Source organism: Opisthorchis viverrini (assembly GCF_000715545.1).
Source record: "Opisthorchis viverrini unplaced genomic scaffold opera_v5_38, whole genome shotgun sequence".
Taxonomy (NCBI): domain Eukaryota; kingdom Metazoa; phylum Platyhelminthes; class Trematoda; order Opisthorchiida; family Opisthorchiidae; genus Opisthorchis; species Opisthorchis viverrini.
Window position 1 is genome coordinate 822,181 of NW_008751695.1, and position 16,314 is coordinate 838,494.

General features: G+C 46.3%; 1 protein-coding gene across 1 annotated transcript; it reads right to left on the reverse strand.

Moving 5' to 3' along the window:
* Positions 1-1,271: 1,271 nt before the first annotated feature.
* T265_02923 (hypothetical protein) lies at positions 1,272-10,274 on the reverse strand (the record flags this gene model as incomplete). Its single annotated transcript, XM_009167287.1, has 2 exons — positions 1,272-1,950; positions 10,068-10,274. 2 exons carry the CDS (start codon positions 10,272-10,274, stop codon positions 1,684-1,686), a joined length of 474 nt encoding a protein of 157 aa, XP_009165551.1.
* Positions 10,275-16,314: the final 6,040 nt, after the last annotated feature.

Sequence of the window (16,314 nt, forward strand, 5' to 3'; positions counted from 1 at the left end):
ATAGAAATTGCCACTGCATGTAGTCGTGTGTGTTTTGCGCTATTTTATCTGACGTTTTGTTGGGTTCCGGAACACCCAAGATGATCAAACTGCGGTCATTTGTATGTTTGTTGGTTGAGTTTGTAGGATGAGGTGTATTTTTGCGCGATCTTTCCGACCACGGTATATCAGCGAAAATCCTTTCGCCATTGTCAGCTTCCCCCTAAGTTGGAATGTTGATAATAGAATGTTCTCCAGGTCTTTCTCGGTATCAACGGTAACTCTGAGAAGTCTTGCTTACCTTTATGTGGCGAATTCGGTGGTCGACTTAATTGTGTTAGGGAAACTGGTTCGATAGGTTTTAACTTCATTTTAGCGCAGTTTTAACCACTCCTCCAGTTCGCGCTTGTGCCTCGCTTGGAATAACGTATCGCAAGATTCTGTGACATTAGTGCAAATAACACTAAGTCCCGATGATGCTTTCCGGTTATTACTGAGCGACATAGTTTTGGATTCAATGGCCTTTTTTGACGTTGTGAAATACATACAGAATTCAATACAATAAAACGCGATATACTGAAGTTTGGTATAAAATGAGAGAGAATATAGAGACCAACAAAAGGCAAACCCATACACAACTAATATAGCCTGGAAACTCAAACCAGTGGCTTTCAGGGGCGAACCAAACAATGTTCCCATGAGTTTGGGCAACAACGACGGATGCCCATCATGGACATACGTGACTATCGGTCAACGTGTCTGTTGGCTGGGTAGGTGTGGAAGACCTAAACACGTTACAAGTTACAGTCATACGATGTACGTTCCACCTACAGTTCCCGTTAAGTGTGGCGACGTCTACAGAATGCTGCTCCTCGCCATACGAAGTCCCAATCTAACTAAAAGGGTGGTTCGCACTAGTGTTATATTGAGGCTACTTCCACCCAGTTAGCGGCTGCAGCTAGGCCCATACACAGAATGCGTTCACCTCTGTCGACCGCTATATTCTGATCTCTGCAACCCGTCAGGGTTTAGCCACTGTTGTCATAATTGTTGGCCATAATGATGGCGGGTGACTGTTTCCTCAAGCAATAAACGATCAATGAATGTTCGGCTAGCAAACACGGAAACGGGGTTGAATTATTCCACGGATTATTATACATTAGTAACAGCTACAGCGGCTCTAGGTAGTGATTAAGATGTCCGTTAAATTAGTAAAATCGTGAAACCATATCGTATCAAACATGCTGGCTACATTACCTCCATCTGATCAACGATATGCAAGAAAATTATACCCATGGATGAGTTTTTCTCACAGAATCCAACGATAATCATATTCAAAAAAGAACAAATTACATCTCTTTCAACAACACAAAGGTTAAAGAACCAGTTCACAGGGAGAAAACGAGTTTCGGTGGACGCTAAGCAATTACTAGACATGATGTGGCGGGGGAGTGTGACAGTGCAATTTACTTGGGCGTGAAAGGCGGGTGTGGCAACGGGCGACTTATACACATGTGCACCCACAACAGAGTCACGAAGACAGGACGATGGGCTCTGACGAAGAACGGGTGTGAAGGATATAGTATTTACCGAATGTTCATGTGTGAATGGGAAAGTTGGAGAACGGACGGCGGTTATGTTATGGTTGCCCAGAGAAGAGGTTGGAGATGCAGGATGCACGCATGTGTGAAGGAAGAAAACGGACTAAGGCTGGTAAGCATCCATCGGTTTTGCTGGGAAAAGACCTCCGGTTTCCGTAGGACCTGTGTCAAAGCGTGGTACTCCAAATGTTGGCGATGTATCCGGGGTCAATCGAGCTGGCTGTCCAACATCCAGCATATCCGCGTCATGAGTGAACCCATGATATGTATTTTGTGAACTAGGAGCAGGATACTCGTTGAAGTTGGCGACGTCGGCAACCAGCAATTTCACTGCAGTGTAGGCCAAACTGCACATGTATACAAGGATAGCCTATGAGGAGGGATGGAGAAAGGTATAAGATGAAACACCAAAATTAGCTATGTGAGTAGATAACGAAATTGAAGATGCGGTACATCAGAATAAACTTTAGTGACATCATCAACGACAGCGACATCAAAAGTGAAAGAAGGAAAACAGAGTGGACGATGGAGGGACCCGGTGTTAGCAAGCATTCCGAGAGGTCTACATCTCAGTGCCCATTCAGGCAATCTGGAAACACGAACATCACTGACATCGATTGACCGCCATTTCCTGTAATGTCACCAACCAGGCGCACGGTGGTCGTGGGGACCCCAGCCTGGAAAACGGGGAGCGCGCCAATAACACCTAAACTCTTCGTAACCGCTTGTGCCAAGTCACACGTCGTCCATCTAACAATTTATGTCGTCCTGAAGGAAACACGGAGAACAACAGTCGTATTGATAAGTGGTGTTTCGATACTGTGATCCTTGGTAGTTTCGTTGACAGGTGGCTTCCGAGTGCAAGTCGAACGAATCAAGTGGAACAATTTGCGGATGCTTCTAGCAGTTTTTCATTCTATCCTTTCCTTTCGAATCCTCCAAGCTTCCCGGTCTGTACGGACACTCAGTATTACCCAACGTCGGATTAGTTGTTGCACTCGGGACTAGGAGGAGCCTATCGCCGGGCCTCTAGAAAACCTTTGGCCCTATCAAGGTAAGGTTGGTTGGGTTGCACCGCAAATGGGAGTTCAGGTATCAAGTAAGACTTTGGATACCCGCCTCTAGTGGTCGTTAACATACGATGTCAGAGGAGCCAGTCTTTATGAACTTGTTGGACTTCTGGAACCGCAAACTCCCTAATTGCTAGGCGGTGTGCGTTTTGTATAGACGTGAAAAGCAGCCACAGACAAGCGCCTGGTTGGGGTTCAAACGTATGTTCCAAAACGAGTAGCAGGCAGTGATCGATCCTCGCCACCGGTAACTGATGGCGATATGGTCTATTTGAATTCGCGGCTGGTTCGTTGGTGTGTAACACCTAGTCAAGCGATTTCCGCTGTTTCGGAGACGGGTAATGCGGAGGAAGTCTGTAATCAGTACACACCCGTATCAGCCACTCTACATTGTATTCAACCCAAGCGTGTTAGCAAGAGCCACTTGCTGTCCTACTTGCCTCAGTGTGCGAACATTAAAGCGGACGTGTTTTCGGGGTTTGAAAACTGAGTTCGAAGAATTTAGGCTTGCTACTGAAGATGGACACGCAGAAGCTATAGATGGGCGTGACGCATTGTGAACGGGTGGGTCCCAGTGCTGGGACCTACAGAAAGAGTATTCAAATAGGCGTGGGGTAGGATAGAAATGAGAATATATGAAAGCGTAAGAAGGGGGGCATCAATAGTAGTATGTTTTCACCTTTTTGCACGCAGAAAGTAAGGCTGATGACATAATAAGACGGCCTATGTGGCATGATATTTTTAGTTATGAAGCTGAGGGTTGTATGACTGCTGGAATACCGTCACGGCGACTGCACTTATAGAGGGGGACTATTAAGGACCTCAACGAAAAACCTGGGTTCAAAAGCCTGGCAGTGGATGGGTGCGTACAACTTTTTAAGGAATGAGACGCCGTGGCTGTTCCAAACCGCAACCTGGAGCACCAGAAGTCTGTGTTTGTCAGACTCTATCCACTGGCCAACCTAGTCAGAGAACCTATGGGGTGTCAGAGTAAACAAACAGACCTAACTCGGGGGGTCGCGGAGGTACACAAACAGCTGCACCACAATAATGTCTCATCTTTTTTCAGCATCCTGTAGTGACAAGTTCGCATAAAATAGTACGCGATAATCACTTACACGTGCATAGTTATAGGCTTAGTGATCCAGTTCGAATGATATCAAGGGTAGTGGCATCGAAACTTGGAGTCACCCACGTCACTCCTAGTAAAGACTGTTTTCACGCACAACGCAGCCAGATAAGGTAATAAACTATCTATACAAATCGTTCACCCGATAAGTTTGCCTGGAAACGGCCCTGAGAAGCGGGCAAAGTGGCTCTTTTATTCCTGTTACTCCTCCAGCATGAATATTTCAACTCGTTCGCATAGAACATTCGAGTCTGTCGTCACAAATATGAACCAACTCAAACCTGGATCTCCTATTACTCATTAGGTAAAGGAATATATAGGAATAAGAATATCGATCATGTCATACTGTGCATGGGACCGAGGTGGGTTTCCAAATGAAAGGTGTGAATCGTGCCTGCGAGTTGACGTCAATGTGAGTCTCCAATCGCAATGAAGGTATACAATGCTGACGTGACTCGAGGGTAATGTGTGAACTAACTTGTTCGCTCATTAAACATTTCGAAACACAAAACTTTTAACAATTATAAGCAAGTGCTTAAGCTGGGTGAAATAAAAAAGTAATATTTTAAACTAGGAGGTACAGACGTTCCGTCGAGCTGAATGAAAAATGCAAAAACCCTTGGAAACTGAAAGCAGTTCACTGGATTCTGGAAGAAGAAAGTGAATGGCACTTTCCGAATCTTTTCAAAACAGAAAGGACGTCGGTACATCCTTCTAAACCTATCTTCCGTTACGCTGTTTATCTGACAATTCCTTCAAGACGAATCAATCACCCGCAAATTTTTAGGAAAAAAATTCGGACTCATGCTATCCCGAACTATCTGAGATACGTCTTTTGAAGAATTAGAACAGAACTTGAAATCCTCCATCGAATAGTGCAAAGCAAATGATACATACCAAGCAATTTCGTCAAACTTTCAAGGAAACTGGTTGCTGTAAGATCAACCACATTGAAACTTATGAGTATTGCATTGTGTCACAGTTCTAGAGTTAACTTGGCCTAAGGCTTTTGTCCGACACAGTACCCTCAGATGCATGTGGGTGCTATGATATTGCTTGGATTGGAGCCCTCAGCTTATGGATACTCTAGATTTATTGTGAGCAAACTTGGACCAAGTTGTCACTGCAGATTATCCTGTTTCTTTGGGTTTCAGTATCACCATTTCAACAAACTCCGAAGCGACTAGGTGGTCATTTGGGCGCTATCGATTCGCTCGCCGAACTCAATCAGTTTGCATTAGTCCATTTTTACCTCTGGCGCGCACTGTCCCAGTCGCCTGAAACCGAAACTCAATCACCCGAATCGATTGGGTTATGTTCCCACTGCCAGTAAGATGAGAATGCTTACCATCTTGGATCAATTAGATGAGCCAACATGAGTGATCCTAGCCAATAGCTTTTCCACAATCCCTCGACCGGGTTGCCTACCGACATAAACGAACTCAGTAGCTCAAATACCCCCAACATAAGCCCCATCCGGGCCTCAATTATCAGCCGAATCATTCAAATTTTCACATATTGTAGACGGAAAGTGAATGTAATTGTGCCATAATAAATATTTAATGCTATTACGACCCGTGTACAGCCATTCAAAATGAAACCTAGAAGATCGAGGGTTTATTACGAGCTGTGAATACATCAATTTCACGAATGCACCAGGCATCCTGTTGTTCTGAAAAGTACAATTTACTGAAGGCGAGTCTCGGAAATGTGTGGAAGTGTGATAGGCGTTCTAGTTAGTTTCAAACAAATATTGACTACCTGCTGTCAATAAGCAACTTCCGGTGTGAAACAGCTTCAACGAGCCGACTGACTTGTTCGAAGTACATTATTTGAATTAAACAACGAATCTTACCAAATACTATTCAGAGCTAGTTACTGGCGAAAACAACTGCACGGAACACACTTGGTTGATTCATCTATGTCGATCAAACAGGCCTTATGTTGCGGGGCTTTTCAGCCTCTTACTAGAAAGCTCACGCCTGCACAAGTAGTTGCTAAATACCTAAGAGAAAAGATGATGTGTAATGCACAGACGAAACACTGGCTTATATAACCACTGTACAAGTACGCTGATAATGATAATGATGATGCGCCAGGAAAAGTAGTTAGTTCAAAATATCCGTTTGACGTATATCGAAGTTTGATACAGTTAAATGGACCAGTTTGTTGCGCAACACATGATCAGGTGGATGTGACCTTCTTTAAGAAAACAGACAGGATGATCACCATAAAAGGCACCTATGCCTGAAAAACCGTTGCAACGCTCAAGGCACTATATATCCAACCCGTGACACTAACTACAGTTTGTCAGTCAGGAGCCCACATCAGCTCCCAGGGTTCATTTAGAGTCAAAATAAATGGTTCACGAGTTGATGCGGCAGATTTGTTCTAGCCAATACGCCAAACAGTTTAGAAGAGCTCAGTTAGCACTCGTCATCTATACTATGAACATGAAGAAGCCGATGGAATGTGGTCATATGGTTCATAACACGAAGGGACCAAAAGCCAGTACCAGACCCAACAACACGGCAACAGTAATAATAGTAATAATAATAACAATAATAATAATCGTTCAGTTGCAACCTCCTTTTGGTGCCTAGCTGCCATACCACCCAAGGGAAGTGCGAGGACTGAGAAACTGTCAGGTTACCCAAGCCTAAACGGGAACAGTTAAGATGGAGTTGGGTTCGAACCAGGGACTTTACGGTCAATAACGACTGGACCAGCTTGAGTTCAGTATGTGTCTAGACAGAAATTCAGTCAAGACTCCACCATCACCTACTGTGATAATATAAAAGGCTATGAAACTCAGCGGCACACTTGGAACAGCGGCCTCGGATTGCGCGCACCTACTTCCTGATATATGTGCAGTTTGATGGCTCGAAGCAGCCAAATAAAAAAATCGTTCAGCTGCTACACCATTCCGGCGCCTAGCTGCCGTGCCACCCGAAGGAAGCACGACGGCTGAGACACCATTCCGCTAGCTGCCGTGCCACCCGAAGGAAGCACGACGGCTGAGATACCGTTGGGTGGCCCAAGCGGTCGAGATGCAGCGGTTTGGTTGGAACCACGGACTTTCCGTTCGCGACTTAACCTCGAGCTCCGAAGCAGCCAAAACTACCTGGAAAACAGCTTTGTGGATAAGAGCTACGCCAGATTAATTGAAGTCCATAGACTACTTACTAACCTCATCAATCAACTCAATCGCGTTGGTAAATGTCGTTTCCCGGGATGGGAATAGCGGAACGAGACCCTGACAGGTATGGCTGTGTGCGACCAACAGCGGTCTTGCGTCAAAGTTATCGCCTTCACTGCGTGGCACTCACATCCTACCATACCAGACAAATACAACCATGTGAAGTCAAAGAACTGATTGGGTCATCGCCTGTGGCGCTTGGCACTCAAAGAACGAAGCTGTATCAGCTGAAACCAATGCACTTCGGTGCACAGTTTGTAAGCCGAAAAACCGAACTGAACAGAGCAGAACGGAATTACACAGCCTCCATCTCGCTGAGATCCCGCCTGAGCCTCATGAGGCAAGGATTCAAGTGCCGTTAAAAATCTTAGAACAACGAGAGTCAGACTAAAAACTCTGTTTGTCAGTCCCTTTTGAAAATGGGCACTACCATCCGCTTAGCCCAGTTGGTTGAGTTGGTGTTCACTCAGCTGAACGCAACTAGACTACATAAGGTAACACTATTGTATATGGCGAGTGGGATTCCCAGAAACATGAATGACGAGATGTATATATCTACTTCCGAAACTGCAGACTCCATATTCCCTGAGGACCGGCAGTCCGAGTAAAAAGCAGCAGGCTGACAACCAAACAGACAGTCAAAGAATTCAGCCCAACGGTTCAATTGTTTTTCTTTGCTAGGGTTTGGGATCAACTGTGGTTCTTAATGACTCCGCTTGAAAAAGAAGTTCCGTGGCTAGCTGGATGAATACGGCAAAGCAGCCTGTCGGCCTGTCACCAGAACGATGCCCAGACCTCTGACCCGCAATCACGGGGCTGATGGGGCATCGTAGTAAAGGCCTTCGACGGTTCTCTGGAGTGCAAGCAGACATGGATTTGTAGCCTTGAGAAAAAGGAATGCTGGAGAACCTGTCTCATAAGTGCTTCCATTCTGCATTCCCAATAAAGACAGAATATACGTCAAAGCACAGGGTACGAGGAAATGGAGTTTGTTGCTCTGGATGTTTCAGAGTAAGGACATCGAAAGCATCTTAGTAAACCGAGAGTCGGAATTGGAAACTGGGCCTAGGGATGTCCAATGCTGCTAGGTTAGGTGATCGAGACTGTGCCAGTGGTTAAGACGCCAGATCACGGTTCGTGGTTCACACCCGATCTCGGCATCTCGACTGCCCCTGTCTAGGCTGGGGCAATCTGGCAGTATCCCAGCCCTCGTGCCGTCTTTCGTTGGTATGCCAGTTAGGCGCCAAAAGGCTGAACGATTTGATTTGATCTGAGAATGGGGAGGGGATTATGGTCCCAGTGGGATTGTGACGTTTGCTAGTGTAGCTGATCGACTCCAAGCATCAAAAGTAAGATATGGACAACAAATTCTGCACAACTAGAGGGACAGATGATAAACTACAGTCGTTTGCTTTCGTGGAGTCGAACAGAACAGTCAAATGTCTATAAACCGCACACCGTGGCTTCAAAACAGAAGCGGCAACACACCAGCCAGACAGGAAAAGAATGCGGTATACCATAGTGAAACACTGGTTGCCCAACTGAACAAGTTACAGGGGCAGGTTGGCTGGTTAGTTGACCTCCAGATGAGCAGCCATTTGAGGGTACAGGAAAGAGTAGATGGGCTAGATGGGTGGAAAATGTATGTTATTCGCACACACGGGGAATGAAATGCAGAATAAAAAACACGCTACGGGGTAGACCACATTGTGCAAGCCCAACCATAGCGTTCCGGAATAATCATCAGAGACAGTAACATCAGTGTTAACACTGATACCTCACTACCGTACATCCACAAGGTTTCTCTCAAACGCTCAATCACACAATCTGGAAAGAAACCGACAGCGGGAACGCCACCAGTATCGATTGGCCGATATTCTTTGCAAAGTCTCCAAAGAAACACAGGGGGAGGCCACGGGGACCTGAAAGGCTGTCCGCACCAACAAAAGTGAAGGACCACGTGATATGTCCCATACCTTTCTGCCAAGTCGCACGCCATCCACCACGCACTTTGTGCCCTTCTGAAGGAGGCGCGCAGAACACTCGCTTTGGTAGATGGTGATTCGATATGCGTAACACATTACCACGCTACTTTAATTGATGTTGTTGGATCTATTCCGAAACTGAACATCCGTTTTCTAGTTAGCTCGTTACGAATTCAACGCCATTCGATGCCAGCAACACGTATATCACCGGTCAAATTCCTGACTAAACCCCACATCACCTCTCCGCAGAGACTGCATCTCGCAACATCACAGCCCTTATTGTAGTGGTATGCCTTTCTGACGCCACAAGCGATACAAACTGGTAAACGTGACTCACGCTCCAATTCGTGCACCAACTTCATTGAACACACTACCGTCAAACCTAACACAACTACTGAGGTAAAATACTCCACACCTTCCAGTGCAACCCCTTCAATTTCAAGAGGAATATTCAGAGGTTGAACATTCTGAGGCATGGCTCCACACTACGCAAGTGCAAGGCACATACTAGATTGCATTATGGGGGTAACTTTATTCAACAAACACTGGTATTTCGAGGAATTGGGTTTATAGGGCAAACGTTTTCTGATCCACCCTTCTTCGCAGAAGATAGCATTGCCGCTTCGATTATTATGGAGATACTGGCCGCCGAATGAATAACTTATTGCCTTCAAACTCCTATCGGCGACCTTACCTCTGGACCATCACGTAATAAGGTTTCTCGCAGTACGGAGGGCTACTGTTTTTCGTCGGGCTGCCTCCTGCTGGTATTCTTGACACAGATGAACCTTAAGGAACTGAATACCGGCCAGTGCAGCCCGTAGATCATTTCGGCACTGAAGCCCAACCACCACGACATGGTGACAACGTTAGGCCAGGCGTGACTGTTTGCACTGCTGAAAGCTGAACAGCGCAATGAAAGGCAGCAATGAACTGACGCATGGCCGGAATCCACAGCGATATTCCAGAAGGTAAACAGTGATTAACCATCGTCATCGGTAACTAACAGTTCGTGACTGGTTCGTTACAGGGCGTCATGTAGCCAAACGATTTCTGATATTCCGGAAATTTCTGCTACAGGAGAGCAGTCTATGATCGACACACCTGAAGCAGATGTTCTATGTTGTCCGTCCGTCCCATGATCAATGCAAGACGACCAGCCAATTGAGCTGCCGGAATACTTAGCATATCGAACTGAGCCTTTAATTTGCCACTAATCACAACGTGGTCTGAGGTTTTAGCCAGGTGTAAAAGAACACCTGCAGCGTCGGAAAAACTGTCTCTAGCAGATTCATAGTTACAGTCCGTCATGAGCAGATAAAGTGAATATGGAGCAAGGGACCTTTCTCGAGATCCGGTCACAGATATCACACGAACAGCTCAGAGGCGACTATCAACGGATGTCCAGTTTCGTAAGGATGCACAGCCAAGAGCAACAGGACAGCGATGGGACAGTCAGCTCAATTAGAGTGCATGCGTCTTGGGTTCTTGTTCCTGCCATTTTTACGCATCAATGCAGAAGAGTCCGGTTCACGAGTGAAAGTTGTTGCTGTGCGAACTCCAGATTGCGAACACTAGAGGTAGCAAGGTAAATCGGATTTGGGAGGTCGAGAATTGATTTCAAAGTGTTCATGACTGTTACCGAAAACGGATGCGCACAATTTGTCACTACAGGTGATGCAAAACGAGCAAAGCCATCAGTCTTGTTGCTGGGACCTTCAGAGACAGTGCTTAGAGTGGGGCAGAATAATAATAATAATCGTTCATCTTTAACATCCTTTCGGTGCCTGGCTGCCGTGTCACCCGAAGGAAACACAAGGGGTGGGATACTGCCAGGTTACCCAAGCCTGGATAAGAGAAGCCGAGATGGCGGGATGGATGAGAAGGAACACGTGAAAGTGTGAAGGGGTGTGTGTTTCCGCTTACCCGCCCTGTTGTATATAGCTAAGCGACAGTCGATGTGGTATTTTTGGTTGCGAAGTTCATGGTTGTGTGCGATGTTGTTATGATGTCCATACCTAAATAGGAGGGCGATCACGACCATCAGCCAGGGAAGAATATGACATAGATTAGAGTGGAATTTACAGATCTGTCAAAACGTTGGAACGGTGAAAAAGGAGAGCGCGAAAGCGTAAGGGGACGTCCACAGCACGGCATATTCACTTTTCTTGCATCTGTGTATCAAAGGTCAGGCGACCTGGCTGACGACACTGTGCGAAGGGTCAAGATGGTCAAATTGATGAAGAACCGGTGACTTGACAGCTACAGATGAATATTATACAGAGAATGCTTACAGCCATTGATATGACCTCGAGAAGGAATATAGAAACTGTGCCAGACAATTAGTCGATCCGCCTGGTACGTGAACTGTCAAGCTCGATGCAGAGCTACGGACTACATACAAACCTGGTATCGCCATAATGAAGTGAAGTGTGTAAATCAGACATTTCTGCGATGAGAGATATGGGAGATGTTGTTCCTGATGCTGACGATGATGAAGACTATTGTCACGACTGTGGTGATGGTTTATTTCCCTGCTTGTATGGTTGGACAGTGGTGACAGCGACTAATGACGTCGAAAAACTGATATGGACACCTCTGCTGGAAAATCCGTTAAGAATTCATACAAGGCCACAGAGGCCAAGCTACGCCAAACTCCAAAGACTGGTTGCCGAAAGATGCGTGGACGAATGGTGAATGTGCAGAATGATGCTGACGCTGGATCACTTACCAAATCAAAAAGAATGAAGAAAGTAAACGCAATGGTGACTCGCGGACCAACTGGACCAATATCCCAGTGTTTGAGGAATGCTTCCGCCGTATTTTGCCAGCGATTACAAAACAAGCAGAAAACAACGAACCACAGGAATGTCAACGCACCTATAGTGAGATAAAAGTGGAGATTATGTTTAAACATCAGGGGATCATGCACAGAAAACTATCTAGATAGAGTAAATACTGCACCAAAGAGGAGACCACCAAAAGCTGCAAACGTAGCGGTGTTTTATGCGGCCCTCCGTTTCCTCAAAAAGTGCCAGGAACTTGGGGTGTCAGTAAACGAATTCCATTTACTTTCAAAATACTGACAAAACCGAACCCGTCTAAACTAAACGACGATGCCAATCCAGAATGTGAAAAGATAGTCTGTGAAGTGAAGTTTTAAATACTAATTTGAAGGTGTAGACCTCTGTTTAGGAACTGAAGCGAACACTCACGAAGGTCGTGCCCTCCAAGGTAAACTACGATCTTTTGATGCTATCCGCACATGCTCGCGCACGAGCATCGCAGCATGTATGTCGAAATCCTCCCCTCTCCTACCCGGCGAAGCATGCTGTGACATGAAGTCTATCAAAGGATTATCAGTAACCACGCAACACAATCAACAATAGCGGTAAACTAGTGAAGTGAACTCGAGAGAGATAAGCGATCAAACAGACAAATTTATGATTGGGAAGTCCATGGTTCGAATTCAACCGCGGGTATCTCGACCGCTCCTATCTAAGCTTGCGCAATTTGACAGTATCTCTACTCTCGTGTTTCTTTCGGACTACATTGCTGCTAAGCACCGAAAGGGCATCGGAGCTGAAATATTACTTTTTATACTGATTATGTTGGCATCTGACATCCACAACGTTAATGACAACTTTCTCGGCCATCATATCTTGTTATCTCACTCGCACGATTTCTTCAGGCACCATCAGGCCAGAAGTTCGATTTCTGGCATGCAAACAGGGTAAACCTTAACATCGATAATTTCGGCATAGTCTGTGTCATCGTCCCACTGACAAGACATAGATTCTGGCAACAGTAGTCAGACGAAAAATTCCACGCAACTTTTTACAATTAGATGACATTCAGTAGCCGAGTTAAACAGGCTAAATCAGGTGACTTTAGGAAAATGAGCTCTCCGTAGTAGCAGGAGTCTAGCATGCCACCAGCCGACGGTTATTGTAGTCTGGTGGCGTAATGACGCTAGAAAATGCTATTGATATACTTTATCTGCTGTCTACTTCAACTTCACCTGAATACATTATCTACTCTAGGACATTCAAGTATTTTTGCTCTTGTGATGTTGCGAACTCACACTCTTTGAGACAACTTCCCGTAATAATCATGCGCACCAATTTTTTCACAAAAACACCAACTCAGAAGGGCTGCGCTGTCCAGTTTCGAAAGAATACGACACGGCGGATATTACCAATAGGAAAATTTCGTGAGAGCTCGAAAGAGAATGGCGTTAGAACGAATGCTAGCTTAGTCTCCGTCAACAAGAGACTGGACCTGACCGTGGTGTGACAGTTTGCACACCTCAGCGACCCATTGGACTATACTGGGAGTGTTCCCGCGACACTCACAGAGTTTCTTACACCAGGTTGGTCCATGGTTGGAGATATGACAAACGCAGTCGCCCGGTGCTCCAAGTTGGGGGTTGGAACATGGGTGGCAACTTGGTCCGTAATTTTCCGCCAAATACCACTGCCTTGCGGACAGGCTATTGAGCCAATCGCTTTGGCTGAGAACCCTAATAGTCCCCCTGCCTAGGTGTGGGCGCCCTGATATTATCCCAGCCCACGTACACCCACGAGTTGCACATTCATGGATAGACTCATGCCACATCGGCAGTCGCGTGGTGCCGTCGGCTGGGTCGCCTTGTCCACTGCGAATAGCATGGAGGGTAAGCGAAAATGGCAACTGCTGAGGCCTTCCTTCTTTCGCATCCACATAGCTTTTCTCCCGCCTCCCCCACCCCTCCATTTAGGCACAGCACTTGAAACTGGTGACTCCGTTTGTAATGCATCGGTTTTGCAAGCAAAATTTCCGCGTCATTCGGCGCCCACATCCTCAGGTATCGCGAAGCCAATCTACAAGCCTCGACACCCAGTCTATATAGCCGCCTTCGTGTCCGCACTCTGAAGCAAGCAGGACACCTAGCTGCTTTTGCTCTCATACTGGACACTCTTGGCATTGCTGTGTGCTGTATTTCGGGAACAGGAGCTGAAGATACCAGTACGGTGGTTGAGAAAACCGCTAGTCACAGGCTGTTTTACGCAGTAATGACTTCCGAAATACTCGAACTCGTCTGGCTACATGGCGTTCTCCAGCGAGGTGCTGGCCACGAATTCAAATCGATCGCACTGATACGATGGCTCGTATCAATTACTAACTACGGGTTGTTTTTGGGACACATTTGTGGATTCCGATCATGTGCTCGTTCAGAGTAGCTTCTCCTTTCGTTTTTCAGCACCGTGTAAGGTGGGGACGAATCGCCTGGTAGATCCGGATGTTAGACGAATTTACCAGAATTGCCTTCTAAAATCCCATCCAAATGCTCAACCATCAGATGTGAATTCATACGGAGACCAGATTGCCACCTCTTTGCACAGTGCTGGGAGTTTTTTCTGTGGCACGGCATTACCAAGCCCACCCAAGTACTGGATATTAGACCGAACATTGGCACTGCTTAAATCTCGGACAAATATCCCAGCAGTTCCCTAACATCACTCGAAGCGACGAATCATCAGAAATGCGGAAAATGCAGAAATGTGGGAATGAGTATGCGAGCAGACCGCGAAGTGTGGTGGACACAGAAAGCTGGGAATGCCCAAAGATTATTCCAGTGTGCGACCAGTCCCCGGAAACCATCAACGATGGGAAGGAAGTGACCATCTTGAATAAAGAAAGCCCCGACCGTTGAGCCGAATACTTCGAACAACAGTTATCGTGGCCACCAGCTGACACACAGTTGACGTAGAACCCTGGAAGGCCAACGTGGAACCACCTACGTCCTCGAAGGTTTATGACTGCATATGCTCTCTCAAGCGCCACCGAGCTTCTGGTCCGAATAATCTCCCACCTGCATTATTCAAAGATGGGGGCGACGTCCTCAGTCAGCACCTGTCTGCTGTTTGTCTACATTTAGGAAAATGAGACAGTCCCGTTCCATATGGTACCAACAACTTTCGTCAGATGGGTCACCAGGGATTCTTCGCATTCTTTGAAGAGGGATGGATACAGACCGGATACAGTCCTGGTGCCTTCTTACGTTTTACTACAGACAATTAGTACTTTATTTCTTCTTCCGAAGAGCGATTAAGGTTTACATTCCATTCGTCCGCATGTATTATCTCCACAGGTTGTGTTGCAGGAAGCCAGCTGAACTGTTCTACGAAGTGTTCGGCCTATTTTTCTAGTCGACGTTTTTGCGAGTGAAATAATGAACAACCTTTTTCACTTATCGTTTCGCTGACCGTCGCTTTCCTTGGACCAGTCGATCGTATCACTTGATATAGGGCGCCACTGTTTCCCGTAGCAAAGCATTCCCGAGCTTCCGATGTCCATCAGAGCTCTCAGTCTCTCTTTAGGCTCTTCACTATTTGGCGTTTGAGGGACTTGTGTGCGCCGTCCTTGTTGCCTGCTCGTATGGCTTTCCTAAAATCAATCATGGATAGCGATCTCGATGACATCCAGTGGTCTTGTGGTCGAATCGGAGAGGTCGAACAGGCAGCACTGAACGCCGCTAACATAGCTCCTTTCACAGTTTGCCACGCTTCATCCACAAGCTCACTGCCAGCGTAGTATCGGTTTACTCTGGAGAGTTGTTGAACTAGCTCAGATCGGTACTGTTGAGCTATGGTCGTTCCTCGAAGATAGTACATTGAAATGCTCCTTGCTAATTTGCGAGGGCCTGAAGGGAGGCGAAATGTCAGGCGTGCGCGCACCATGGCGTGATCGGAATCAAATGGTGTGCCTCAGAAGGAACGGCAGTCTCGAACTGTGACTCTCCACCGGTGGCTGATAGCCACGTGATCCAACTGGGTCCACAGCTGACTTGCAGTTGGTGGCCATCAGGTTACGCGATGCGAACGATCATGTTGAAACTTCGTACTTGCCAGAAACACTTCATGGTCAGCACACAACTGAAGGAGTCGGTCTCCGTTGTCTGTGCGACGAGCACCGACTCCGAATCGACCGCCCAAATGTGATTCCAAGGAGCTAAGACAACCCAATTGAGCATTCAAATTGCTTGCAAGGGTCACAACGTCAGTGCGTTTTGCCTGGCGAATAAGACCGGATAACTACCGATAGAAAATATCCTTCTCAGTCATCATCATCATCATCAATGACAGAATGTGATTCGAGCTAAGACAACCCAATTGAGCATTCAAATTGCTTGCAAGGGTCACAACGTCAGTGCGTTTTGCCTGGCGAATAAGACCGACCGACTACCGATAGAAAATATCCTTCTCAGTCATCATCATCATCATCAATGACAGCAACATCAGTGTTGGCACTGATGCTTCACTGCCGTACAACCATAAAGTTCGTTTATTTATATATATATATATATATA